The sequence below is a fragment of the Loxodonta africana genome, chromosome 5 (assembly GCF_030014295.1).
Source record: "Loxodonta africana isolate mLoxAfr1 chromosome 5, mLoxAfr1.hap2, whole genome shotgun sequence".
NCBI lineage: Eukaryota > Metazoa > Chordata > Mammalia > Proboscidea > Elephantidae > Loxodonta > Loxodonta africana.
The window spans coordinates 75,380,308-75,405,849 of record NC_087346.1 but is presented as its reverse complement, the minus strand read 5'-3'; the positions used below and the strand labels follow the sequence as shown (position 1 = coordinate 75,405,849).

At 39.3% G+C, this 25,542-nt stretch overlaps 1 protein-coding gene across 4 annotated transcripts; it reads right to left on the bottom strand.

Moving 5' to 3' along the window:
- Positions 1 to 544: 544 nt before the first annotated feature.
- On the bottom strand, positions 545 to 24,345 carry PAQR3 (progestin and adipoQ receptor family member 3). 4 transcript variants are annotated; one of them, XM_003414131.4, is made up of 7 exons: positions 24,023 to 24,343; positions 20,107 to 20,269; positions 13,727 to 13,882; positions 10,359 to 10,556; positions 8,032 to 8,122; positions 4,590 to 4,738; positions 545 to 1,798 (listed from the first exon to the last, which is right to left on the bottom strand). In XM_003414131.4, the coding sequence occupies exons 1-6, from the start codon at positions 24,205 to 24,207 to the stop codon at positions 4,596 to 4,598; spliced, it is 936 nt and encodes a 311-aa protein (XP_003414179.1). In that variant the 5' UTR covers positions 24,208 to 24,343; the 3' UTR covers positions 545 to 1,798; positions 4,590 to 4,595. The 4 variants fall into 4 exon arrangements, with proteins under 4 accessions (XP_003414179.1, XP_064141736.1, XP_023409097.1 ...); XM_064285666.1 differs by having other exon boundaries at positions 545 to 4,738; positions 24,023 to 24,342; XM_064285667.1 differs by lacking the exon at positions 545 to 1,798 and having other exon boundaries at positions 4,626 to 6,106; positions 24,023 to 24,345.
- Between the last annotated feature and the right edge of the window lie 1,197 nt (positions 24,346 to 25,542).

The window sequence follows — 25,542 nt, the reverse complement described above, 5'->3', positions numbered from 1 at the left end:
GCCTATTATGTACCAACTAGTGGAATAGAAAAATGAATAAGATTAGATCCCTGTTCTTAGGGAGCTCACAGTTTGGCATTTAAGTAAGAAAATCCATTTTGGCCTAATATTTGGTAACAAAAATAGCACAGTTGTGTTTAGTCCCTGCAGTTATTACTGATACTTGTAATGATGATGGTAAGGCAAAAGCCTAAGACTTTTAAGTGGCTTTTGAATACATCGTTTGGCAGAGTTTTGCATTATATAAGGAGCCCTGGGATGCAGAGGTTAAGCGCTCCACTAACGAAAGGGTTGGCAGTTGGAACCCACAGCTGCTCCAAAGGGGAAAGATGCAGCGGTCTGCTCCCTTGAAGATTAAAAAAACCCAAACAAACCAAACCTACTGCCATCAAATTGATTCTGACTCATAGTGACCGTATAGGACAGAGAACTGCCCCATAGAGTTTCCAAGGAGCGCCTGGCAGATTTGAACTGCCAGCTTCTTGGTTAACAGTCATGGCACTTAACCACTACGCCACCAGGGTTTCCCCCTTAGAGATTACAGCCTTGTAAACCTTATGGGGCAGTTCTACTCTGTCCTATAGGGTCACTAGGAGTTGCAATCGACTTGATGGCAGTGGATTTTTTTTTTTTTATTAACATTATATAATTTATTTTCCTACTCTTTAAAAACTGGTAACATAACTGAATTTTGTTAAAATACTTTAATTCTTGATCATATCAGAAAAGACTGACGTATTAAAGAGAAAACCTATTCATCAGATTGAAACAAACTAGATTTTTAGATTTGTGGCCTGTGGAGAGACCCATCTTGTTTGTTATAAATGAACATACTTTTTGAAGTAGTAACAGCTATCTAAAGTTATGGGGAAAAATAAGGGCTTTGTATTTTTTTAATGAATGGTACAAAGCAGCAAAATATCACAAATGATTAGAACTGTTGATTCCTAATCTAATAACAAATTTTACAAATCTATATTAAACTGTGGAATGTATCATTGTTCAAAATCAGTTATAGCTAACTGATCTAGAGAAGAATATATGCTGCAATTTGAGCTATTTATTTTGAATAGCTGATCCTTTTAAGGAAGTCCAGTTCAGGCATCATATATAACATGTGGTTAACAGTATTTTTATATCGAGGGCATAAGCTTTTCAGGTTTTACTAATTAATGCATATTTAAAAAGGCCAATTTTGCTTTAAGGTGGTGGGCACTATTGAACTACAGGTGTGTTATGTGGTATTTTTGATCCCAGATTTATAGAGTAGGCCTGGAACCTCAATGGCTGTTCATTTCAGCCCTCTTAAGGATGGAAGTTTTACTTTTTGCAGGAAACCCCTACTGCTGATACTGTCCTCTCCCTTCTGAAAATGTTTCCTAAAGGCGGTTTCAGCTCTGGGTCGTTCCCTCGCTATCCTACATGGGAAGTATGATGCGGCACTTAAGGGAACCTTGGTGCGTAACTGTATACCTCTTTCTGTATCAGCACAACCGATGTGATACTACATTTGCCTCTCCCCTGATCTTTAAGCTGATTCTCTTCACTTACGTTTGTACCAAACACACTTTGGCAGGGTGGAATTAATCAGGATAACCAGCTCAGCAGCCGGCAAGGATACAGAAGTACAGCCTCTGCCCCTTGGCATTTAACGTAGGGCAAAGAAAGGTACCTGCCAAATGGAGAGGTGTACAGCTTTATGCCAGTCAATCAGAATCTTCAAATCAGTTACTTGGTCCAGGTGGGATGCCGTAAGATGTGACAGATATTCCCTGAATCTTCAGTCATGATTTTAAAGCTGTTATATATTATAAAGAACGACAATACACTTAATATATTTAGTAAACCCAGTTTATTTACATAATACATATTTTGCCATGCAGCTTATTGAATTGCACTCATTATAATAACAAAAGACAAGCACATTCTTGCTATTCGAAAATGGTTTTATATAAAAAGATAATTGTTTCTTAAATGATATAACTAAACAAATGATAGAACTACAACCCTATAAATCACTATAGACAATTTAAAATAGCCATGAATAATTTTAAAATGTACTTTTTAAAGTCTGTAAGTAAAGAGCTTTTATAGTTTACACATTGGTAAAATTCAAACCAGTCTTTTTTAATGTTATAGCTGAATAATGTACTTTTAATCTTGTTTTAATAACAAATCTATAAAAACAAAAATAACAAGTACACATTATTACAAGGCTCAGATTTGTGGGCAGATTTTAAATAGTTATGCTTTAATGTTAACAATGTCTTAAAATTTTTGCCAGTAGTGCTCTGCACACAGTAGATGGTCAGTAAGTGCTGACTTACAGAAGTGCTTATAGTTGACAGCAGTCCAAATTCTTTCATTCCCTACTTTATAATAAATACATAACAGTAAAGATAAGAATGAGAGAGCATAGCTTCCTTACAATATTTAACGTTTTCATAAGAGGGATGTTAAAATGTTTACACAGTATAATTCTGTACAAGTCAGACCTGTATGCCTTTGAAATTCAAAGAGAGATTCTTAAAATAAAAAATACAATATGCTCTTTTTACCTCTTAATTCAGATGGCAAGAATTAAATAATACACTATAAGAAAAAATATTTCTAAAAGTTAAAAAAAGAAACAATGTTCATATATTTTTATTTTGAGAAGACGTTACAATAAAAAATGGTTCCAGACCTAAAAGTAGTAGACTTTTCCCTTATTTTAAAAATAACTACTCAGTGTATTTTGTTTGGCCAATATGGCAAAATATCTATTTAAGTGCAGTAACATATAAGTCAACAAGTAGTTTCAGAGGAAATACAACCTATTATTGTTACACCAAAATCTACTCTAATCACTTAGCCTCAGGACCCAATGTGTGGCCTTATGAAATAAAATCGCCATTTTCAAAGTAGCATTCCATCAAAAGAAAGGGTACAACACAGTGTGCCCTTGCTAAGCCTACTGGGGGAAAATTCTCCTTGCTGAGATATTAGCGTGGGGAATTTACATTCAAGAAACACTATACTGAAAACAAATACAAAATTTTACAGATGCATAAACTGAAGCACGTTAAAATAACTTTCCTATTAAGAGAGACATGAAAGGCATTTTGGGAATAAGCTTCACCATCAATTAACACTATTTCTGAAATTTAGTAATGCTAATGTTCTGAAAATATGCCAGTAATTACCATAGCTCATGTCAACTCATTAAGAAACTTGGGTAATAGTTTATATTCCAGTGAACAACATAAGTTTTTATGGACTTCTGCTTTAAAGGACTTCATTAACGCATACAAAAAGACCAAAGAAAAAGAGGGTTATGTTGTATGATAGGGCAGTGAGATATATACAATAAAGACCAAATCTCGTAAGTCAGGTTCCAGATATTAGCTAGTGTATATCAATACTCTTATGAGTTATCAATGCAATGCTAATAACATGTGCAAACTGAGGAGGACTAGAGCCAAAGTGAATAAGCACATCATCAAATGGGGCATCTGCATGACTTTGTTCTAAGGCTTAAGGTTCTTTTCAGTCTCAAGACTGGGCCATCTGGATTCTATGGCCTTGAAAGTAGCACCCATAAAACCAAAACACCAAACCCAGTTCTATCGAGTCGATCCCGACTCATAGCGGCCCTACAGGACAAAATAGAACTGCCCCATAGAGTTTCCAAGGGGCGCCTGGCAGATTGAAACTGCTAACCCTTTGGTTAGCAGCTGTAGCTCTTAACCACTATGCGACCAGGGTTTCCGTAGCACCCATACACCCACAAAATTTAGGACTGCGAACTCAGAGGTGAAAGCTCTTATGCTATGGGAATTTTTGGAACCAAAAAAGTCTGCAACCCACTTGTAAGAATCCAGTGTCTAGATATGGAATTAAAAAGCCTAGGTGGCTAATAACCTAGTTATACCACAAAATTTGTCACCTAATCATGTAATCAGTTTCTACTGTGATTCTTATCTGGTAGAAGATGACAATGTAGGTTCTTCTCAACACCTTTCTAAAAGTAGTAGAAGTTTAAAATTTCTGTTCTGGCAAACTAAAAAATCCAATGTTCCTAGAGAGGGGAAAGCCTACAGCTAAAGAAAATAATGTCTAAGTGCCAGTTTCTCACAAAGCATGTATTTAAAGGCTAGTGATTATTCAAAATCACAATAGTAGCTTGTAGCATCCCTTGCCTTCATCAGGCACTTACACTTGATCATCTACTAAAAAATTCTTCCATTGAAGTCTCACAGGATGACTCCATTTCCTAATGGAGATGAGCCCTTCCTAAGGAAATTAAGCTGGTGTTAAGTAAAATGAATCCTATCTCTACAATGGTTTAACATTCATTGCCGTTATTCAAACGTTTCTTATGAATGACAACTAATTTTCATTTTCTGTACAAGCAGCAAATGAGTAGTTTTAAGGGCCTGTAAAAGTTATTACAGACCCTCAAATACATCTTTTCCATTTTTATAAAATATTATTCATGATACATTAAATAAGGGGGAAAAAAAAAAAACAGGAATCTTAGAAATAGTGGGGTATACAACTCCCCATCAAAATATTGCTTCACAGCTGAATACAGCAGGCAGCCATACCTGAATTCACAAATGTGAAACATAGTCAGGACAAGGCTTGGTGTGTCTGTACTGCATGACATACACAGTTGACTGATGCCACCAATACAACATCACTACTGCAAGGATATGCCATATTTGGTGGCTTGATCCGAGGTAGTTGAGTTGTCCTGAGAAGGAAAACAGAAAGAATATTGATTGCAATATTTTGATATTAATGGAAAAATATTTTCCTATCTCTGGCCTTGGAAGTATGGCTTAGAGTTTCAAAATCTCGCTTGGTTAAATTGAGGAATTTGACTTTTTGTCTTCCACATCTCAACTGATATATTCTGGTGGAATGAAGAAAAGACATTACATGAGTTGAAGGAGGCAAAGAAAACCAGTGCTATAAATCATGGAAGAGCCTTCACTGTTGTTTGCTACGAATCTGCTAGGAACACTTTTTATTTCAAGCAGATCTGCAAGGAGAAAGCTCAGACCACCGTAATCTTTTTGTTGTTGTACTTTAGATGAAGGTTTACAGAACAAACTAGTTTCTCATTAAACAAGTAGTACACACATTGTTCTATGACATCGGTTAACAACCCCACGACATGTCAACACTCTCCGTTCTCAATCTTGCGTTCCCTATTACCAGCTTTCCTGTCCCCTCTTGCCTTCTAGTCCTTGCTCCAGGGCTGGTGGGCCCCTTTAGTCTCGTTTTGTTTTATAGGCCTGTCCAATCTTTGGCTGAAGGGTAGACCTCAGGAATAACTTCATTACTGAGCTGAAAGGGTGCCTGGGGGCCATACCCTCAGGGTTTCTCCAGTCTCTGTTGGTGAACAAGCCTGGTCTTTCTTTTTAAATTAGAGTTTTGTTGTACATTTTTCTCCAGCTCTGTCCGGAACCCTCTATTGGGATCCCTGTCGGAGCAGTCAGTAGTGGTAGCTGGACACCATCTAGTTGTGCTGGACTCAGTCTGGTGGAGGCCATGGTAGTTGTGGTCCATTAGTCCCTTTGGACTAATCTTTCCCTTGTTTCTTTAGTTTTCTTCATTCTTCCTTGCTCCCAAAGGGGAAAGACCAGTGGAGTATCCTAGATGGCCGCTCATAGGCTTTTGAGACCCCAAACACTACTCATCAAAGTAGAACATAGAATATTTTCTTTCTAAAGTATGTTATGCTAGTTGAGCTAGATGTTCCCCAAGACCATGGTCCCTACAGCCCCCAGCCCAGCAATTAGGTCCCTCAGAGGGTCTGGATGTGCTATCTGACTAGTAAAATAATCTGCAAAATTTAATTAGTAATCAGTCCATTAAGTAAGGTTGATGAGTCTACATACAACTTAAAAGAACAACTGAACTTCTTTGTGGCCAAGGGTTCAATTCCAAGGAGATTTAATGATTAACATGTGGGAAACTTCTCAGTCTTTCTCAGTAAATAACAAAATACAGAGGTATGGAGACAAATGTAAATAATGTTTCCTTATTCGTAATGCTTCTGTGGTCACGGAATGTAAATATTCTCTAACCTTCTCTCTCTCTCTCTCTCTGTTACCTAGAAAAATAATTAGTACAGTACTGAGATTTTAAAGTGCAAGTGAACAGGATTCTTTCTGTAGGGGCTTTTAACCTTTTTTGTGCCACAAACCCCTCTGACAGGCTAGTGAAACCCAAAGACCCATTTTTAAAGACATATACTATACAGGACTACAAAGAAAACTGACTATATTGTAATACAGGTATCACAGATCTACTCAATTCTATCATGGACACATCTTAGGAGTCTTTGGACCCATCAAACACCACTGAGATCTTGATGTATTCTGGAAAATTTGACCTAAGCTGAATCTAAAGTTTTTAGATTTAATTTTTTTTTATTTCCTAATACTCACAGTCCGCACTTGTCCACCACCTCACCACCACCACACAATGCTTCTCTTTATAGCCAGGAGTGGCCAGAGAAGGTTTTTAAGATATTCACACATGAACGTCTTGAGACTGTATATATCACTCTGATCTGTAAAGACTTTTCATTTTTTGAGGTGTCCATAAAATCACTGCTCTAACGTTCCTCTACTCAACTACACATCCAGCTACAAAGGAGCACGTTTATGTCCACCTGTCTTAGAAGACTCTATGGGGCAGTTCTACTCTGTCCTATAGGGTCGCTATGAGTTGGAATCAACTCAATGGCAGTGGGTTCAGTTTTTTTGGGTTTGGTCTTAGGAGAAAGTTATATAACATTTGACCTTTTATAAGTGTCTTTTTGACCTTTTATAGGTGTCTTAATCAGACAATTGGTAACTCCTACACGTTACTTTTATTTATTTTTTATTTTTATTTATTAACAGATAAATGCATTTTATAAGAACTGTTTTCTGAGGAAAATTCTGGCCCTGCTTGGAAGTTGGGTGCTCTTCAATTCAGGGACAATGTCCCAGTTATACTCCTGAATCACAATATCAACGCTCCAGTTCTTATTTGTATTCCATTCTTATTTAAAAGTCAGTAGTGAAAAATCAAGTCCACAGAGGAATGCCCAGGATTTGTGGTCTATTCATTCTCTAGATCAGGGTTTCTCCTCCTTTCTTCTGCCCCAGCACACCTGGGGATTGGCACAATCCCATCTTCACTATGGAAGTGATTCTGTGCCCAGTAGGGAAAGGGGAGGGGCAAGTTGCAGTTTGAATTTTAACCACATCTTACTTCCAGTCCTCCTCTCCCCTCAACTGAAAAATCACTGCTTTATGTACTCTAAATGTCTTCTTGACTCAAGCCAAAGATAGCCTAGATTTGCCTGTTTCTGTCCCCTTACAGAACTGTCCTTACTCAACCACAACTTCATTGACAGTATTTAGGGACACCATCATCATCATAACCGCTTAACCTTTATCGAATGCTTACTACTTGCTAAATGTTTCATGTGCATTTTCTCATCTCAACCCCACAACAGCCCCATGAGAGAAAGTATTATTTCCGTATTTCAGATGAGGAAATTGGACCTGAGAACCTTACAATGTATGTATTGTGAAGCGACCCTAAAACTGGCTTCTTTTCATTATCCTTCTCTTTCTTCCTTTGTCACTTTTCTTTCCCTTATTTCTTGGTTTATATATCTCTGTATATATAAATTCTTTTTAAAGGACCAGTTGGTATATTAGGAAGTAAATGATGATTGATGACAAGCGCTCCACTGTTTTAAAAAAGTGTCTGGGTCTCAGAGTTTAACCTCAGTTCTGTTATTACTTCATAACCTGTGAAATGGTGAAAACCCCACCTACTGGTTTCAACTCATATCATCAGGATGAAAGGAAAACTGTGAAAGCCCTTCAAAAGTTGAAGTTTGAGGTAAAGTTTGGGAATAGAAGAGTCATTCTATAATCAATAACAATGAAAAAATCTATTTTGATGGTCTGAATCATATACCTTAAGCATATATTTAGAATGAAGCCACAAAACCACTATAAAAGTGATACCTACCTGGAAAGTACCTTTCTGGAACTTTGGAAATGTAGAACAGAAAAGCAAGAAGAGCAATCACGTACATCACAATTACACGAGGTGCAAAGTCCTGAAAAGCAAAACGTGTTTTTTCACAAATCTTCCTACTACTGTCACTGAATTCTCAATTTAATATAAATCTAGTGGTGGAATTTAAAATTGTTAAATGTGAATTGCTTTTGCAGATAATCTCCAAAAATAGAAACCTTGCTCTCAATACTGCAGGGAGCAGTCCACAAGAACGGAGCACAGTGTGTCCTGATGGAGCATGAGCTTTAATGTGGATCAAGGTCTTACATCTACAATATAGGTACATGGACGGAAGGCATGTGGGAAAGGAGTTCCCGGTTGAATAAATGAAGACACTAAAGACCAGGGATTTGGGGCTGGAAAAGACTCAAGAAGTTCTGCCCAATACAGAAATCTCTCCAACATCCTGGATAAATGATCCTCTTGAATACTACTACACAAAGTAGTCCACGTTACTGCTGAAGCTCTAATGGAAAGCTTTTCTGTAAGCTGAGAGAATCAGCCAGCTGTGCCTGATACATATTATTCCTAATTCTGGTTCTAAACCTAATTTGCCAAGAATCCATCTAAGAAATACAGACAAATTACTTCTCTTCCCTCTTCAAATACTTGAGAGTTATAATGGTTCCTGCCGTAGAGTCGATTCTGACTCATGGTGACCCTATCCTATATTCTTCAGACTAATCAACCTCATATTTCTCAAACATTCTAGAATACAACCCCACCCAAACCCCTAGAATGAACATTTCTGGAACTTTTCATCTTTGGTTAACTGCTGCTTTTTTCATCTTTTTAAAATCAGAGCTTATCAGCAAACTTCTCTGGAAGGCTCCCCTCGCTTCCTCACTGGAATGACCTGAGATGATGATATAGAGTTCTGTCCTTGAGAACCACTGCTCACGTCCTCAGCCATGTCTCTATTTTAAGATTCCTGAACATGAGCATGTTCCCATTTTTTTTCCTGAATTTCTCTAAAATCCACTGGCCTAATGGGTCTTGTTCTCTTTCTTGTCATCACATGCTTTAAAAGGGATGTGTTCACCTCATGCCAAAATTTTGGTCACTTTTATGTCAACAGCCAGTTAATCATTTCTGTTTAGAATTAAATCTAGAGTGGCAGTTCCCAAATCTGTTTTCTTTACTTCTGTTCAGGGAATCAAAATTGTCAGAAAAATGATCTTTTCTCAAATATCATGATCACTGAAGTCTCTTATCACGATACTCTCATCTTTTCTCCTACCAGTTTCCTAATCTTCTGAAGAAAGCATCACCCTTGTCCTCAGTTTGGTAAAGTAGTCAGATCATATCACTCAGTTCACTCTCTCACAGAGCTTGCTTTCTTTTTAGTTTTATACTCCCATGCTTCTACTCTGCTGCTGCCAACTTCACACAAGTATATATAAACCTGCTTACTAACAGTCCCCCCTCTTCTAGTAAGTTCTGATTCTTTTGAATAAAACCTGTCTCTCAATTCCTACATTCCAGACAAAGATCCCACTTCAACGAGTCTATGTGACTTTTGCCACATTTTCTGGCTATTAAAATTTCTCAAGTTTACCTTGTAACCCACACTTAAAGTATTTTTGAATGGATCTCTGAGAACGTAAGTCCTATTTCTAATACTCTTGGCAATACTGAGGCACTCTCACCGAGGTTCTTTCCAGTGCAGATCAACTGTTTCCCCATAATACCTGGCTCTAATATTTCTTCTTTTACTTCTCAATTTACTTTCCTTGGTGGGTCAAATGTGCTTCCGTAGCTCTAGCTACCTACCAATACAGCGATGATTCCCAAATCTTTATCACTAGTCTTAAACTCCGACCTAAATTCCAGAACCTATTGCTACCTTTACATCCCCTCAGTACCTCAAACTCAACAGGTCCAAGAAAAAATCCTTCCTAATTACACCCCACCCACCCAAAAAAGCCAACTGCTTCTCCAATACTTGTGTTACCAACATTATCACTGACCCCGCTGACAGAGCTAGAAACTTTGCAGTCCTCTTCCGCAGGTAAGGAACTGAGGTACTTACACACTAAGAATAATAGAAAAACAACGAAGGATGTACTGTTTCAAAGGAAGACATCCAGGAAAAAAACAAAGACAAAAACCAACAGACTTCTATTTCTTCAAGGCATAGCTATAAAAATTATGGCACTAATATGCTGTCAAACGACAAAACCCACCCACCTGGCCTAATTACACTACTTTATCCAAAAGGAATGAAGTTTTAAGGACAAAGAAAGGGTCCAAAGTATTAACTACACTCAACTTACCTGTACGATAGGAGCACCGACTCCTCCGTTGAGCCAAACCCAGTGAAGAGTAGGGATCACTCCATATCCCGAAACAGAACAAAAGATGATAGAACGGAGTCTCTGCCATTGCTGTGTAAGGTAATTGGGATGAATCTGAGCAAAGAACACTGCCAGGATCATGGCAAGCACTGTAATCAAGTATACTTGACGCCAATACTAGAACGAAAGGAAACAAATTTTAATTGTTATTTAATAAAGGAAGGAAAAAGGTGATTTTGGTTTTTACATTACACATCCTAAACTCTATGTACTTGATATTTTCATTTCTACACACGATTACCTTCCTTCCTTAAAAAAATGCATGTGCCACAGGTTAGGTTTCTTAGGATGGCAAACCAAGTTCTATACTGAGCTGGTAAAAGACCACATTTAGTGACACAAAAGCATTTTTTGAGTAGCTATTACATGCTAGGAACAGTGTAAGTCCTGTAGAACCAAAAATGACTATGATATGGACCCTCCCGGTGGATGAGTTCATAGACTGGGATCTAGTACTAAGTACTGTAACTGAGTTATGAACAGAAAGCCATAGAAACACAGAAAAAGGAGCAATTATTTTACCTAGAGTAGCTAAGAAATGTTTCACAAAGGAGGTGACATCTATGCTGGGCATGAGGAATATATAAGATTTTGTGGGAAGAGGGAACTCTCTAGGAAAAGGAATAGCATATGCAGCTGGGAAGTTTTGAGAAGGGAGGTTGACAGCAGGCAGACTGACAGGCTGGAGGAAATAGCAAGTTCTTTAAGAAAAGGATGTTGTTGTTGTTGTGTGCCATTGAGTTTCCTCCAACTCAGCGACCCCATGTGACAAAGCAGAACTGCCTCATATGGTTTTCTTGGCCATAATCTTTACAGAAACAGATCATCAGGTCTTTCTCCAGGGGAGAGACTGGGTGGGTTTGAACCATCAACATTTCAGTTAGCAGCTGAGCGCTTAACCATTGTGCCACTAGGGCTCCTGACACAGTCATTTTTCAAGTTGACTTGTTACAGAGATAACTCTGACATCAGTGTGGAAATGAAAGAGATAACAAGAAGCTAGCTAGAAGTTATTAGAATAGTTTATTCAAAGAGAACGGGGCCTTGAAACTCCTGTTGAGCCAAGTAGACAGATATGAGCACCGTATTCAGGAGATATTTTTGAAATAAACAAGTATTAATAGTTGATGATGTAGGAGAGAAGAGTGGAGGATGGCTTGATGGTTTCTAGTCTGACAGGCCAGGTAAATGGGTTCTCCTGATGGAGTGAATAGACAAAGACGATCCACATTTGGTGTGTGGGTGCATGGTGGGATGGGGGTGGGGGTTGGAATGAAAGAATGTTCATTTTAAAATATACTAAGCTTTTTTTTTTTTTTTTAAGCTTGGCTTATAGGATATTAACGTGACTAAATGAGCAGTTGAAAAGCTGGTCTTGAAGCTGAAAAGTTAGTATCACACAGAGCAAGAGTTCTTACCCTGACTTCCAGGGATTTCTGGGAGCTTTTAACTCCCTGAAATCACATGCCAAATTGTTTAGGTATGTGCCCAAATGTACATTCTCCTGGATCAAGGGTCCACTGTTTTCAATCTGATTCTAAAAACAGCCTGTGGTCCTTAAAAAGTAAAGGGCCACTACAGCAACTGGGCTGAATGTAAATTTGGGAATTATTTAGCTACCAGAGGGAAAAGAACAATTTTTCCTTTATATGATCATGGGCTATGTTAGTTCTTTGTTCTTTTTTCTTTTTAAACTATCTTGGGGACAATTTTTCTAATTAGAGAATTACAAATGTCCCACTGGTCTCTCTGATGATCATATTTGATGTTTAGGAAGAAACAACAGAAAAGGGGCTTCAGAGAAATAATAGGAAACAAAATAATTCAAACATTACATGCCTGCATTCACTAGCTCCTAGTTATTTCCTTTAATTTAAAAAAAAAAAGTGAACAGCTATCATGAAAATGAACAAGTTATAAAAGCTGAGCAGACATGAATAGTTTGCTACAAAAATCAATAAATAAGGTTAATTACATATATAATTACATGCTTATGCTCCAAAGTAATTAGGCCTAAAAAAGCAAACAGCTCACATGTAAGTGGCTATAATTAACATATACTGCTTTCACCTATTAAAACCAAATTTATGATTTTTCTCTTTGTTAATTTTACACACCAGATATGTTGAGTTTTCTCCATTACTACGTAGAGACAAAGGTCCTGCTTAAGAATTCCCAAGCCAGAGGAATCCAGTGCTGTAGCCAATCCTCCCTACAGGCAAAGGCTAGGGATTGTGGCTTGGATCACCTGCTCATGGGGGTGGGGATGAGGGAGAGCTGGGCAGGACACGCTCTAGTCCTTGTGACTAGGACCAGAAGTAACTAGGAAGGATGCTGCTCCTGAGAGAGATGTGCCACTCTTATGTAATGTGTGATATCAGACCAATCTTGGCTTTGAAAGGGAGGGAGCTAAAAGAACAAAAAAAGTATGGTAGGAGAGCAAGAGGAAAAGAGAGTGGGATCGAAAGGGACTTTCTGAATGGGAGAGCTGGAGATGGACTTGGCCCATGGGAAGATTCAGTTCGCCCACTTGACTGGGATGATGAGGTGATAGGGTGGTGGCTATACTCCATAAAGTTGGGCTGCCTAACATTTTTAGGTCAGGTGCTACACTACCTGATCACAGTGTTTCAAGTGCTGCTTTTCACAAGGCACAAACTGACTTTTGTAAGCTTAGGGCTCAACGTGTTTAGAAAGCATAGCTGATTTAGAACTCAGACACATCTGACACTTGTTAAAGACACTCACCACCCATCTGGACTGTCTCTAGGCCTGCCCCCAGAACATAAGACTGAGGACAGGAAAATATGTTTCTTGTGGAAAAATATGGGACAATATGCTCACAGATACACCTTTATTTTTTTCACTGAAAGAGGCATAAAGGATAAGAAGGGAAAATGGAAAGCAGCAGCCAGCTTCATAATTTCATCACGTGCTAACTTTAACTTCAATTCTATAAACACAAAAATAACAGATATGTAATGTGTTTATCTGAGGAACCAGATAGAAGTGAGACATTAATAATTCAATGTCTACACTAAGTTTTCAGAGACCACCTTTATATATTACTTTGTCTCAAAGGAAAATTAGTAAAATCAGTATGAAATTGATAAGGGATGGTAGAGATCACAGGGCCCTTCTGAAAAACAAGTGAGCTTATGCCTAAACAAGACCCTCTGTTTCTTCGATAAGTTAATTATATACTTACGTAGGAATACAAAGAAACCATGGCAAAAAACTCAAGATCGACATGAAAGGTAGAATATAAAAAGCTTTAAGCTACTTACATTATTACAATAAAATGCATAAAATACTCCTGAGACGTAGCAGCCCAGTATTCCAATAGAAATTCCTGCATAATCTAATGCCATCCATCTTCGACAGGTTTTTTCTGACCGATGGCAGGAAAAAAGATGATAGCCCACGGAGCAAAGCATACAGACCTTTGGAAAACAAAACAAATCTTAGCAAAATGGAACAGAGAAATTAAAGCAACTTGTACATAATGTTCAGTGAAGCAGTTAAGAGCACAGGCTTTCTGGTCAAACAGACCTGGGCTTGGAGTCTGGCTCTGTCCCTTACTAGCTGGGCAAGCCATGCCATTTCTCTAAGCCTTAGTTTCCTCGTGGGTAAAATGGGGATAAGAATCACAGAGAAATTAAAGAATGATAGCTAATTTTAAAATGGAAAACTTAAATGGACAGCAAAGTAGTGAAAAATCATACATTACAAATGTTTTTTAAACATCAATCGAGGCTTATTTTGATCTGTGAAGGAGTAATGTACTTTTTAAAAAGTATTTATTATAAAAGAAATACATGCCAAAAAATTGTAAAAAATAGTTATAATATAGGCCCCATCTACCCAATCTATTCCCCAGAGGTAGTCACTAATAACATTAGTTATGTGTCCTTCCAGATATTTTCAATGCATATACAAATACTAAAAAAAAATAAAAACCAAACCCAGTGCCGTCGAGTCAATTCAAACTCATAGGGACCCTATAGGACAGAGTAGAACTGCCACACAGAGTTTCCAAGGAGCACCTGGTGGATTCGAACTGCCGACCCTTTGGTTAGCAGCCATAGCACTTAACCACTACGCCACCAGGGTTTCCAGTTGCATACACAAATACCTATGATGTATGTCTATACACACACTCAAAATGTATACATACATTTTTATTATGCAAATGTAATCATACTGTTCCACAATTTGCCGTTTTCACTTAAGACTTTTCATGTCTATGAGATTTCATTGTATAGGGTTTTACTTCTAAGTTCTAAGTTTAACATGGTTTTGTTGCTCTCCCCCCACCCAAAACAAAAACTCAGGACTTATGTTGACTTTATATGGTTGCCAATTTGGGAGCACAACTCATCTCAGTCAGCTACTCCGACGACTGATAAGGCTGCTACAGTTGAACTCCCTTCACCCATCAAGTACCGACTGTGTGTAATGCACTAAGGATGCAAAGATGATAAATGAAACCTCTAGTCTCAGAGATTTTTCAGAAAAAAAGTGAACACGTATGGAATGATTTAAGAAGCCTTATAAGAAAAGGAAACCCTGGTGGCGTAGTGGTTAAGTGCAACAGCTGCTAACCAAAGGGTCAGCAGTTCGAATCCGCCAGGTGCTCCTTGGAAACTCTGTGGGGCAGTTCTACTCTGTCCTATAGGGTCGCTATGAGTTGGAATCGACTCGATGGCACAGGGTTTGTTTTTTTGGTTTTTTATAGGAAAAGCTACTGCAGACAGCAGTCAAAAAAAAAAAAGAAGAGAGGGTCTTAGCTCTAGGGGTGTACATGTGCATTTGTGGGGTGAAGTGGTGGGTGAAAAAGAAACTTCATAGAAGGGTTGTCATCTGAGGTGGATCTTAAAGGGCTGAGCTGTATTCATCAAGGACATAAGAAGGGTGTGTACATATTTATTAGAATGGTCTGCAAGAAAAGGGAGCATGCTGAGAAATACAGAACCATTAAAGAATGTCATGTGGCCTTCTTCATGCCATGTTATAACAAATCCTATACATCAAGAAGGTTTAACTTCAATATGGACTACATGTGTGACTACTGAAGATATTAAGTTCGGCCTTACAGAGCTTGGAAGATGGACTAGAAAGGGTGAGAATGGAGACAGAAGGTTACATGAGTAGCCCTGAGGAGCAATGACAAGGGCCAATTTAAGCCACTGGCAGTGGGGGTGGAGAAAATGGGACAGGTAAACAATACGAAGTAGGTCCAGTTGATAAAGACATTTTGTAAACAACAGCTAAGGCAGTGAAATGTTCATCTATTTTAAGTTGTTGTTAAGTGCCGTCGAGTCAGTTCCAACTCATAGTGACCCTATGTATAACAGAACAAAATGCTGCCCAGTCCTGTACCATCCTCATAATCGATGTTGCCATGTTTGACCCTGCCGTTGCATCCAGTCTGTCAGTCCATCTCATTGAAGGTCTTCCTCTTTTTCGCTGACCTTCAACTTTACCAGCATGGTGTCATTCTCTAGGGACTGGTCCCTCCTGATAACATGTCCAAAGCATGCGAGACAAAGTCTTGCCACCCTTGCTTCTAAGGAGCATTCTGGTTGTATTTCTTCCAAGACAGATTTGTTTGTTCTTCTGGCAGTCCATGGTATATTCAATATTCTTTGCCAACACCATGATTCAAAGGCATCAGTTCTTCTTCAGTCTTCCTTATTCATTGTCCAACTTTTGTATGCAGATGAGGAGACTGAAAATACCATTACTTGGGTCAGGCGCACCTTAGTCCTCAAAGTGACATCTTTACTTTTTAATACTTTGAAGAGGTCTTTTGCCAGTAGATTTGCCCAATGCAGTATGTCGTTTGATTTCCTGACTGTGAAATGGTCCTCTAACTATTCAACAATCTTGTCATTACACAAACCTAACCAGCCCCCATTTTTTTTAACCAGCCCCCATAGTGTCAATATAAATATTCGGTAACAATATATTTAACCACAACTTCATTTCTTCATCCACTAATATCCTTATTCGTCTATGGCTTCTTGGCTACTAGACCACAAGTCAGAGTTTACTGACTCAATTAAACTTAACTCCAAGAATTTTAGTTATCTCTTTTCTCAGATTATTCTTGAGACTAAACACAATAAACAGGAGAATATCAAGGTGTATATTCTTGATGCCAAGGAAAGAGCATGGTCACAATGCTGAATGACACAAGAGTAGTTCACAAAACAGCAAGGGGAGATGATCGTATCTTGGAAGTTGGTAGACAGGCAAGTAAACCAGGTAGGCAGGCAGGCAGGCAAGCAGCCAGGTACACACAAAGGTCTGGAAGAATTCTAATCCAAACATCAAAAGCGGTTACCTCTGGGAAATGAGATGTCAAGGGATACTTATTTGTTCTGTATACTTTTTTCTTTACTTGAATTTCTACATGAGTATGTCTCACAGCAATATGAAACAACAATAAAACTAAGTACATCATGAAAAGGAAAACAATATGAGAAAAAACTATGGTATTAAAGGGAAAGTAAAGGCAATAGTGTGAATAAAATATCTTTTGAGTTTTAAAAAAGTTAACCTATAATAAGCATGCCCTGTTTAAAAGGCCTTATGTTGTTAGAAAGAGTTCCTTAAAAAATGACTGAAAAAAGATCTGGTAAAAGGAGTATGTTTCAGTTATCTGGGAAGTTTACTTATGTGGAATATCTTACCCCATCAAGGTAGACAGATAATTACAGTATTATTCACAGTCGTCATTCAAGCCCCTTAGCATTTCAACAAAATAGTTTGTGATTTGGCCCCTGCCTATCTCTCAGCCTCATCTTTCTCCACTCTCTTAGAATCCAACCATAGAGACCAAAACCTGCAATCCCCAAAAGTGCTAAGCTGTCTCTTGCTTCTGAGTCTTTATACAAACTATTTTTTCTGCTTACATGTCCTGCCTCACTCCTACCTATCTGAGTGACTTGGTCTTTATGACACATTGGTTTTGTTCAGTACCGTAGCCCAGATGCCTAGCACAGTGCCTGGGAATATATAGGAGGCATTCAAAAAACATCTGCTGAACTGAATGTGAATGAACTGAACCTAGGGAAAGGTATTCTCAGTCGTCTCTTCCTCTCCTAGCCTCTTAAATATTGCCGTTATCTCATACAAGTACCCCTGGAAAGGTTCCAAGCCCCTTAAATTACATTCTACTATCCAAACTGTACTCTATTAATCGTGTTAGCAGGAAAGCACCAAATACAGGCAGTCCCCGACTTATGATGGAGTTCTGTTCTGATGACTCTGTCTTACGTCAGTTCTAAGTCGAATACCCCCTTTTTTTCAGTTTTCATCATTACTGCCTTTATTTTCAGGATCTTTATAAATCCGGCAGTGTTTAGAACAGTAAATCATAAAACTGAACATTTTTAGAGAGAACATGAGAATGATAACATCAGCAAATTATGAGCTGCAACATGTTACTAACGATAAGCTGTATAAAACAATAACAAAAATGGTTTGTCGTAACTCGAACATGTCATAAGTTGGGGACTACCTACATACGAAATAGGTAGGAGTGTGAAAAAAAAAGTTTTTTAAAAATTAAATGTAAATCAATATTGATAAATATACTTAAGGCTTACTCTGGTGCCCACTGACCTTAAGAATTTGAAAGAAGTCAGTGAACAAGTTATAAATATAATTTCATAAAAATAAAAGAAATGGTCTTTTTAAGTAGAAAAGATGCGCTTATTTGTTTGTATCAAGTTGTACAGCATGTAACAGACAGATCACTGCATCGGCAGTTAGGGGGACAGTGTTTTACTGTCCTGCTGAGTAATCCTGGGCAAGTCACTGTAACATTCTGGGTTTGTTTTTCATTAGAAGTTATAATTATTTACTATTTTTAGCTTCTCACGCAGTGTTCCCTTAGGCCAGTATGGAATAAAGATGTATTCCCTGAACTAACATGAGCTGTGGCTGGGTGGTGAAAGGATAAAAGCATAAAAAGAGAGGAAAACATGGATGGGCTTGTCAAAGTGGATAATACACACATAACTTACGGTATAAACCAGTTTTTGCATTTATGAATGATTGTTATTAAGAGTATCTTAGTCTATGCTAAGAATTAAAAAATTTAACTATAAAGGAATTGATTCATTTCCATTATAAAACTAGAGATGGAAATGAGCTATTTTGGCTCTTACCGAAATAAAAATTAACCTGAGAAAAAACACATAGTGTTATTTCCCTCAAAAAATTTAAAACATTATGCTGGAAACTGGAATTAAAACAAAAGGAAAGAAAAATATTTTTGATGTGTTTCTTGGTTATTTGAGCACAAAATTTTAACTTGAGTAAAGAATGAAGTAAAGTGATGAAGTAAGTAAAGCTGTCAAATAAGGTCTGAATAAAATGATACATAATGAAAACACCATCTGTGCAGTTGATTTATAGGCTTACCCCCCTATAACTGAGGAGCAATGGTTAACTGCAGGGACTGCTGGTCTGTGTTTGCAGGAAGGGGGAAGGCGGCTTTTTCTTTTCATTTTTATGTTTTTCTGTACTCTCTGCATTTTTAAATTTTATTAAAACATTTTAACTCTTAAAATGTCAACAAGATTATGCCCCACATTTGTTTCTTCTTTACAATTATCTATTTGAAAATCTATTTAACGTCACTTTTAAAGACACTTCTACAGATTATATTTTATAGGTACTTAATAGTGAAAGTGGAGCCCTGGTGGCGCAGTGGTTAAGAGCTCAGCTGCTAAGTGAAAGGTCGGCAGTTTGTGTCCACCAGCTGCTCCTTGGAAATGCTATGAGGCAGTTCTACTCTGTCCTACAGGGTCACTTTGAGTCGGATTCAAGTCGAAGGCAATGAGTTAGTAATGAAAGTACTAAGGAACTAACATACAGGAGGTAGAGGGGAAGAGAAACTGAAAGTTTCTGAAAGCAGCAGAGTGTAAAAAATCAAAGGAAGAGTGAAACTAACATTAAAGGAATAGAACAAGAGATCAATACTAGTGAAACAAGACATTAAAAACAGATGGTACAGAAATAAAAACCCACTGCCATGGAGTCCATTCTGACTCTTAGTGACCATATAGGACAGAGCAGAACTGCCCTCATAGGATTTTCAAGACTGTAAATTTTTACAGAAGCAGATTGCCACATCTCTCTCCTGAGAAGCAGGCTGGTGCATTCAAACCACTGACCTTTCAGTTAGCAGCCAAGTGCTTAACCACTGTGCAAGCAGGGCTTCTCATACAGAAACAATGAATACAAAAATCAGACATATTATAAATAGGAAAAAGATGAGAAATCTTCCCAAGAAAGTTTTAAGTAGACACTAGTGTTCTACTTCAGTCAAATAGAGTATAATCAGAGATATATCCTTGTATTAATTTTAAAGCAAAGATATCTATAAAGGTAAAGGGAGAAGGAAAGACATTTTCTCTATCTTTGAAACTTACTGGATTTCAAATATATTCTCACAACGACCTACAAATATACTTTAATAATATCACACTTTGTGCTTAGATTATGAAAGGGAATAAACTGAACTTTTTTTTTTTTACATGCTATTTTGGAAGCTCTTTAAAGCAAAAGGTGGACCTGAAGTGAGGTCACTTGCCCAAGTCACCTGACTGAAGTTCTCTTAGCCAATAATAATGTCTGTGAAACGACTTACCTGGAAGCAGAAAAGACAAATAGAACAAATTACAAAATCTTCTCTGGACGCACTTGCGGAAGGTAACACAGATGTCATGTCATATATTCCCAATGTGAAGAAGAGAAAGAAACCCAGCAAATGACTCCAGATGTTTACCGTCTCATTAGATAAAATAAACAAACTGGAAAATAAACAAACATGCAGTTCAGATTCACATGGGCTCGCTTACTGTCAGCATTCCCAGGTTAGGGATAATCTTTTTGGTTATCCTTAACCTTTGCCTTTCTAACTTTGATACACCATTTAATTTAATTCACGTTAAGTATTTCCACATCTCCAACAATCCTGGGATTTTACGGCTTTTTTGTGTTCAACTCTATGATCATATTTACCATTTGCTCCCTCATATATTAGAGATATTTACATATAAATCCCATCTCATCCTCCAGCCTCTCAATTCCCTGACCATTCGTCTTCATGATACCACTGTTCCAAGATAGTGCCTCGCTCAGAGTAGATGCTAGGTGTCTACAGGACTGAAGGTGTTGATTAAAACTAGATGTTAGCTAGCACACTTTGATTTTCTATAATAGGTATCTGTAAACTTCCTCAGTGCAAGGTTAGACACAAACTTAAAATATTTATGATTGTTGTCGGTTGCCCCGAGTCAGTTCTAACTCACGGTGACCCCATGTGTGCAGCATAGAACTGCTCCATAAAGTTTTCAAGGCTGTGACCTCCTGGAAGCAGATCCCCAGGCCCCTGGGTAGGTTTGAACCACAACCTTTGGCTAGTAGTTGAGCGCTTAACCATTTGCACCATCCAGAGTCTCCTAAAATACTTTATTTAGTACACATTAAATGCAAATACAAAGTTAAATGGACTTAAAAAAAGGCAGATTAAACACAACTGGTCCACTGGAAGAGTTCTTTAAGACAGGCATACTAGAACAACTTTGCTGTGATTGCTTTGAAACCAAACTAGTTTCCAGGTGACATGACTTCATCCTTCCTAAGAGCAATCGGCCTTCTTTCAAAATGTCCTGATTTGAGTTTGAATAGTCTTGGCAGCGCAGGGTTGGTAGAAAGTGTATCACCTAACAGGGGGTCAGAAACTTATTGTCCTTCCACCCCTATTCGGCCACGAATTAACTCTCTGATCTTGAGCAAGTCATTTAATGTCTCCAGCCTTCAATTTCTTCATCTATAAAATAAAGAACTGCATTCGGTACTGTTGCAAATCCCAGCTATAAAAATCCTTAATTTTGTGAAATGATTCTCCAGCTATGGATCGGAGTCATCTGCTTATGGGAAGGCAACATCACGATTAAAGATAAAACTTGTCTTGCAAAATCTTTTTGCTTAAACTAAGGCCTTTCACCTTCACTGATTCAGGAGTCCTTATTAGTAAGTATTAATGTATAACTCTACCTACTGAATTTGCAGAGGTCACCATGGTACTCTCATTTTCTTTTTTATAAGTTATGCGTGACATGGCCTCAAACTACCGAATGATCATTGAGACGAATAAGGTGAATCTTGTATCATGAAATTTCAAACATATAAGAACTACTTATAATGAGGGGGAGTCCTGGTAACTCAGTGGTTAAGAGCTCGGCTGCTAACCAAAAGGTGGGCAGTTCGAATCCACTAACTCCTCCAGGAAGCCCTACAGGGCAGTTCTACTCTGCCCGATAGGGTCATTACGAGTTGGAATCGACTCGACAGCAAGAAGTTTTTATAATGAGGTGGAGTGAGACTGCAAGAATGTGCTGGAAAACATCAAACTACAGAACTACACTTTATCTGTTGACCAGAACTTTTCATTTTGTGAAACTGAGTATAACCTGATTAACTGAACTGAGAGGCAAAATCTTTGCATATTCCTCCCAACTAAACAAGAGTACTGGCAGAGCAGCTTGTGTATTTTTTTTCTACAAAACCTCCCATTGATAACCAGAATCTTTCCTGGTCATTCCTGATAGCTAACAGTAGAAAAGGCAAAGGGCGCACCTGGAAAAGATCAAGCTTGTGGGAAGACCACTCGGAAGAACATCCCCAACAGAGGATCTACTCTTATTCTTTGAGGAGTTAGGTCCCATACCCTGTTCAGCTTTAAAATCAGTAATTGTCTTCCTCATTATCATTTGTTTAACTTTACAATCAAAGAGGATGATGATAACTACCTTTTATCACATGTTTATTAGGCACCAGGCCCTGTGTAGCATTTTGTATAAATGATCTCACTGAACCGTTATCATTCTCTGAAGCAGAGATTGTGATTGCCCTCATTTTACAAATGGGGAAAGTAAACTCAGAGAGGTCAACTTTTTCTCAAGGTCTCACAGCTATTATTAAATGGCAGTTCTGGATGCCCATGTCTTTTTGACTCAACTAAAGCACTCTCATTTGCCACTCCATGAGATTTGGGCCCTATAAAAGAGAACCACTGTTTACTTGGGCATAAAATATTTAAGGCAATTCACCGCCTGTTGTATCTTGGTGGATCTCCAGATCCCCAGCAGCGCCCAGCTCTGATTTCCTGTGTAATTACCGATGCCCAGGAGGCATCTGGTGTAAAGTAGTAATTGGGATTCAAATTGTGAAGTCCTGTGGGTCATCCACTCAAGTCAAGTTGCAAGCGACATCACCTTGTGATCGTAAGTAACTGACACACTTTCAAGGCAGGGAGAAGGGAACTGAGGAATGACCATGCTCAAAAGGAGATCAAGAGCCAGACATATGGTCGCTGCTTGAGCAATTCAACAACCCACATTCCAGCACTGGGGTTTGCCACTACAATGACCTGGAGCTAACCAACATCTGCATCTTAATTCTAAGTGAGATGCTGTATTTATGTATATATGGTAAGTTTTGATGGAACTAACCCACCCCAGTGCTGTCGAGTCGATTCCAACTCACAGCGACCCTGCAAGGCAGAGTAGAACTGCCCCATAGAGTTTCCAAGGAGCGCCTGGTGGATTCAAACTGCTGACCCTTTGGTTAGCAGCCGTAGCACTTAACCACTATGTCACCAGGGTTTCCTTGATGGAACTAGAACACTCATTTTTCAATTGTTTTAAACAAATTTCCAGGGATTCTTGGTTTTAAGGGTTTTCAGTGAACAACATAAAAGTCTTTTTCATAAATGCTCGTGTGGTGCTGTAGGCCAGGTTAAGTGTCCCGTTATAGGTTCTGTTTACTACAGGGCTTTTCCTACACTGCATTTATCACATGTATCACAATGGTAATTATATAACAGTATAATTATCTCTTTAATGTGTGTCATCCCGGCTAGACCTGGTAGCTTCGTGATATCAAGGGCCAAGTCTGCTGTTCTCCACAGGACCTGGTAGGTGCCTGGCACCTAGCAGGGACACAAGTATTTCTTGAGCGAATAAATCAGGAGTTTCTAAATACATCTATGTATGTTTATAAAAATACCGACTTGTTTCCTATTATGCACGCCTTTATCTGGCCCAAAGCATGTGAATTCCCACAGGGCCGCTCTTAAAAAAAGAAAAGAAAAAAAAAAAAGCTTAGGAATACACAGAGGGAAGTCATGGCTAAGCCATTGTCTGTGGGGTCCATTCCAACTTGTATCCCAGTAAGCACCAAATGGGGTAATGAACGTAAAAGCGCTGTGTAAACAACAAAGGACCAGAGGGTTGGTAACGATCATCATAGTTACTATAACAATTACTACGTGCATCAAGTAGCCGACGTGGATAATGGGAAGGGCATCAAGTAGCCGAAGTGGATAATGAGAAGGGAGAGGTGGTGGGAAAGCATGACAAGGATGGGCCGGCGAGGAAGTGACAGGCACGCGACGAACGGGGAAAGAAGCCCGGAGATAGGGCGAAAACGGTGTAGGTGAGAAGGAGGGGCCGCCTGCGAGCCCCCCTGCGCGCCCCGAGGAGGCCGCCAGACTGTACCTTTTGATACACAGCCTGGAAGGCAGGTAGGCCCGGTAGCCGTCGGTGATGTAAGGATTGTCCTTGAGGGACACGGGGATCTGCTCGTAGGTGTAGAGACGGATGCCGCGGGGCACCAGCACCGGCCAGTACTGGTAGCTGCCCAGCTCGATGTAATGCGCGCTCTTCAGCAGCTTCTGATGCATCGTTCCCGGCCGCCGCCGCTCCCCGCAAGGGGGGCTCCCCCAGACCCCGCCTCCCCGGGGAGGGGGCTTCACCGCCCGAGCCCCCGCCCCGGAGCCCGCGGACGCTGCTCGAGGTCCGACCACCTCGCAGCTGTCCAGGCCCGGCACCTCGCACCGGCCGGCCCCGCGTCAGCGCCGCGGAGGGCTGGCAGTGTCGCAGCCCTGTCTGACGTCAGCACGCCGCGGCGGGCCCCGCCCCCGGGCCCTGTCTGGGACCGGCAGAGCTGGGCGGGAGCAGGTGCGTCAGTGCTTGCGGGTCGCTGTGGGGGCGCCCACGGCTCCAGGGCCAGGGTGCGGCGGCACGCGGGGTCACTCCTCGCCGGTGAGAAGAGCAGAAAGCTCAGAACTGAAAAAGTGGGGGACCTTCCCCCCTCCCCGTTTATAATTAAAAGCAGGAGTTGTTAAATTTTGAAAAACCAAGGGGAAAAGAGTTAACAGGAAGAATGATAGAGATAACTCTTCACCGGTTAATTTATGCTTGGAATCACACAAACTTGATTTCAGAAGGGACATTTCAGGTTGTTTATGCTAAGGACCCTGGGTGGCGCGAACGGTTGTGGTCCTTTACTAACTGGACTGGAATCCACCAAATGGCGATCTGTTTCCAGAAGATGAAAAAACAACCCTAACCTGCCTGATTCCAACTTACGGCGACACCACGCGTAGAAAACTGCTCTATAGGGTTTTCTTGGTTGCAGTCTTTATAGAAGCAGATCGCCAGGCCTTTCTTCCGTGGTACTGTTGGGTGGGTTTAAACTGCCAACATTTGGGTTAGAAGCTAATTGCAAACTGCTTGTGCCACCCAGAGACCTGGAGTAGAGCACAGTTCTACTCTGAAACACAGGTGTGATGCTGAGTTGGAACTCACTTTACTGGTGATGCCTAAACTAAGATCATTCCTTAGAAGTAGTTGGAATAGAGGAAACCTGATCCACACAGAACATTTGACAAAATATTGGAACATAAAGAAAGCCTCAACACATTCAAAACACAAACTTTGCAGAGTATGGTCTCTGACCACAATAGAATTAAACTAGAAATAAACAAGGTAACCAAAAATTCTCACTTATCTGGAGTTGAAGAAATCTTAGCGAGAATGAGAAAATCTGTTAAACTGAATGAGAATAAAGATCGGACATTAAAACCTGTAAAGTGAAAGCAGTGCCTTCAAGGAAGGGTTACAGCTTTGTTTCTGGCTATGAATTGTGATGCAAATGCTTACTCATAATGGCAACACAGCAGAACATATTTTTGCGTTCATATTTGTGAAGCTCGGCCCATTGTTTATCATAAAAT

Coding starts and splice junctions, on each gene's coding strand:
- PAQR3 (XM_003414131.4), bottom strand. CDS start 24,207: ATGCATCAGAAGCTGCTGAAGAGCGCGCATTACATCGAGCTGGGCAGC. Junction 20,270..24,022: donor TCCAGGCTGTGTATCAAAAG/GTACAGTCTGGC, acceptor TTTATTTTCCAG/TTTGTTTATTTTATCTAATG. Junction 8,123..10,358: donor TCGGTGCTCCTATCGTACAG/GTAAGTTGAGTG, acceptor TTTGCTTTTCAG/GACTTTGCACCTCGTGTAAT.